At 33.4% G+C, this 4135-nt stretch overlaps 1 protein-coding gene across 1 annotated transcript in view; it reads left to right on the top strand.

Moving 5' to 3' along the window:
* LOC106874842 (myelin transcription factor 1) overlaps window positions 1-4135 on the top strand; it is a 73251-nt gene that overhangs the window by 33026 nt on the left and 36090 nt on the right. The window contains exon 11 of the mRNA XM_052972672.1: window positions 2730-2873. Coding sequence (XP_052828632.1) covers window positions 2730-2873 — 144 coding nt within the window. The remainder of the gene's footprint in view (window positions 1-2729; window positions 2874-4135) is intronic.

Below are 4135 nucleotides of genomic sequence, written 5' to 3'. Positions count from 1 at the left end.
ATATATATAGACAGACAGACAGACAGACAGACAATAAGATTTATATGTATTTATGTGGGTATGTTGGTACAAACAGGAAAATCAGAACTCAAATTATATTTTTAATTATAATTAGCAAGAGAGTGTCAGCCACATTGTTGCTTCTGCTATGTATGTGTGTATGTATGTATGTATGCATGCATGCATGTATGTTGAGTGTGTGTGTGCATGTAGGTAGGTAGGTAGGTAGATGCACACACACACACACGAAGTGTATATAGATATATACACATGTGTACATATGTAATGAATTTTTATACATCCAGCTTTTTTATTTTCCATGGTGGACAAAACATATGTATATATATATATATATTTAGGTATGTATGTATGTGTGTGTGTATATACATATATATTTATATAAAATGGATCCCTTTTAAATAAATCTTTCTCTCTCTCTCCCGCTCTGCATATATATATATATATATATATATATATATATATATATATATATCTGTGTGTGTGTGTATGTTTGTGTGTCTGTGTTTGTCCCCTCAACATCGCTTGACAACCGATGCTGGTGTGTTTACATCCCCGTAACCTAGCGGTTCGGCAAAAGAGACCGGTAGAATAAGTACTAGGCTTACAAAGAATAAGTCCTGGGGTGGATTTGCTCGACTAAAAAGGTGGTGCTCCAGAATGGCCACAGTCAAATGACTGAAACAAGTAAAAGGATAATGTATGTTTGTATGTATGCATAAAAGCTGTCAGATAGAAGGGAGATAATTACAATTGTTTAAAGGGAGATAAATCAGCTGGAAATAATCCCTATACAAATAGTGTAAAGCCACACGCACACACATACACAAACACACATGTATACGCACGCATGCGTGTAGATGATTGATAATTGTTACAAAATGTATTTCAAGTGTTGAGAAATTTCACCTAACATTAGTGTTTCTAAATATATTACTATACTAATCCACTTCACACCTAAAGTTTCCAGCCTTGTGTCTATGCTAGAAACAATTGTTATCATTATTATTATTATTATTATTATTATTATTATTAGAAGATAGATGAGTTCTTAACTTTTGTATACGATTGCCAAATTCCGTCACTAAGGTAAACATAGCTGACGTAATCCATCACTACGGCCAACTCAATGACAAAAAACCCAACTCGAAAGTAACTTATTTATTGGTACTTTGAACAACAATATTTCGACATCTCGTGTGTCTTCATCGGGTTCGAAATAAAATAAATTATTATTATTATTATTATTATTATTATTATTATTATTATTATTATTATTATTAAATATTAAGGCAGTGAGCTGGCACAGTTATTAGCACACCAGGCAAAGTGTTTAGCAGCATTTGTTCCATCTTTACGTTCTTGGTTCAAATGTCACCAAGGTCAATTTTAGGGTTTAATATTATTGACTAGCTCTCCACCGAAAAATTTCCGGCCTTGTGCCTATAGAAGAAATAGTCTTAATAGTAATAAGAGCACTCAAACAGTGCAAACCTCTGCCAAGGCAACACCAATGCCCTCTCAATGATTAGCCAGAGATGATTTTTAAGATGAGAATATCTGAAAGTACAGGATAATACTTTCAATCATTTAAGACCAGGAGCCATGAGAGCCACTGCCTGGTACTGCATCCAGGCATTTATTATAATAATAATAATTATTATTATTATCATTGTTATGTAAGGTGGTGAGCTGGTAGTATCGTTAACACACTGAACGAAATGCTTAGCTCTATTTTGCACATCACTACATTCTGAGTTCAAATTCCACTGAGGTCAACTTTGCCTTCCACCCCTTCAGGGTTGATAAGATGAGTACCAGTTGAATACTGAGGGTCGATGTAATCAATGTACCTACTCCTCAGAAATTGTTGACCTTGTGCCAAAATTTGAAACCAATATTATCATTGCTAATGTTGTTATTGTTGTTGTAGTTTGTCATATAGTCAGAAGGACTGAAATTTTGAGCGAAGGAAACAATTAGGTCTATGAAGCTCAGTATTTGATTGGTACTTTCTTTGTTTTATCAACACCAGAGGGTCAAGAGGCAGATTTGACCTCAGCCAGAAAAAAGTCCCACAGTCGTTTAAAATTCCTTAGTAAAACCTCACTCTGGATGACTTCACTTTCATCCTTCAAGAGATCGAAAATAAAGTGCCAATCTTCATTTCATTGTTGTTATTGTTGTTGTCATTGTTGTATTATAATGTCACCAGTATTGTCAACCTTTTCCCTCTCAAACAACTCCTCCCATATAGCTAACCCTATATTCTCCACTCCACTTCTACTCTCCCATCACCACCAAAGTATACGCCTTTCTTTCTCTCGTTTCTACTTTCACTTTCCTCTCTTTTCTACTTTCATTTTCATTTTTCTATTTTCTTCTCTCTCTCACTCTATATCTATCTTTCTCTTCTGGCACACATACTCATTACTGTTTCTCTTTCTCTCTATGTGTTTTTTTTGTATTTTTTCGTTATCTTTCTCTCTTTCTTTCTTCTTCCCCGTCCCTTTCTCTCCCTCTATTTAACTACCTCTCTATCGGTTTTTGTTGCTGATGTTTTATATTTTTTTCGCTGCTGTTGATGTTTTCTTTGCTGCTGCTGATTTGCTGATGATGCTGTATGCTGCTGCTGCTGATGATGCCGCCATTGTTACGATGTATTGACAATGTTTCTGTTTGCTTTCCGTTTGGTCTTGGCCTCTTGTTAGATGTCCCACCCCAGGCTGTGACGGCTCAGGACATATTACGGGCAATTATTCCTCCCACCGCAGTCTGTCGGGCTGCCCTCGGGCTGCCAAGTTAAAGAAAATTCTTGGAAAAGATGGTGAACGCAAAGACGACGAACCACTGAGGTAGGTCTTGTTTTATTGTTTGTTTATTCATTGTTTTAGAATTTTTTCATTTGGATTTTGATTTTGTTAATCAAAACAAAAACAATTAATTAACTTAATTAATTAATTTAATTAATTGATTTTTAATTTAATTAAAATTCTTTTAAAAATTAATTTCAAATTTCAATTTGAGATTGCAATTAATTTTTGGGGAAATTAATTTCAAATTTTAAAATTCACTTTTGAAATTAGAAATTAATTTCAAATTAATTTTAATTTTTGATTAATAAATTTTAATTGACTGATTAAATTTATCTTTACGGATGAGGTAGCATCAGAGACTGTTATTCTAACCATTGCTGAATGTATTCTCACAGACACAGTCACACACATACACACAAACACGCACATCTATATTTCTAAACAGACACGGAGATGATGACATACATATATATATATACATACGTGAACATTCAAAAACATGTTCCTACATGCAACACATTCTTATGTTTACATATTATTATTCATGTGAAACATACACATATATGTATATTGAGAGACATATCTATATGCACACGCACACACACACACACACAAATACACATATTAACTCACACAAACACACATACTAAATCACACACACACACACACACACACATTCATGAACATTTAGCTCAAAACAAGCATGCAACACATGTATATATAGGTATGTGTACATGCAGGTTCATGTGTGTGCGTGACTGTTCCTTCAAATTTTTAAGTGTAAATGTGCAAATCATATAAATGCTTACATAAGGCTTATAGCGCATTACAAACACATGTATGTGTATATATATATATATATATATATATATATATATGTATGTGTGTGTGTGTGTGTGTGTGTGTGTGTATGTTATGTGTGCATGCTTAAATATGTATGTATATATGTATGGTCAGAAATGTATATGTATTAATATATCTGTATATATATATATATATATTATATGTATACGCACACACACACATATACATACATATGCACACAGACATACACACACACATATATATATAGACACACAGTCACACACATACACACAAATGCATATTCACACACAAAAACATGTTCGTGCCTGCACACATTCTTATGCTTACATACATACATACACACACAGACACACACACACACACACACACACACACACACATGTATACATACGCACATACATATATAAACACACATTTATGCATCTATATATACTTATATATGTGTGTGTTTTTATATATATGTATGTATGTATATA

Source organism: Octopus bimaculoides, chromosome 14 (assembly GCF_001194135.2).
Source record: "Octopus bimaculoides isolate UCB-OBI-ISO-001 chromosome 14, ASM119413v2, whole genome shotgun sequence".
Lineage (NCBI taxonomy): Eukaryota > Metazoa > Mollusca > Cephalopoda > Octopoda > Octopodidae > Octopus > Octopus bimaculoides.
This window is presented reverse-complemented; position numbering and strand designations above follow the sequence as displayed.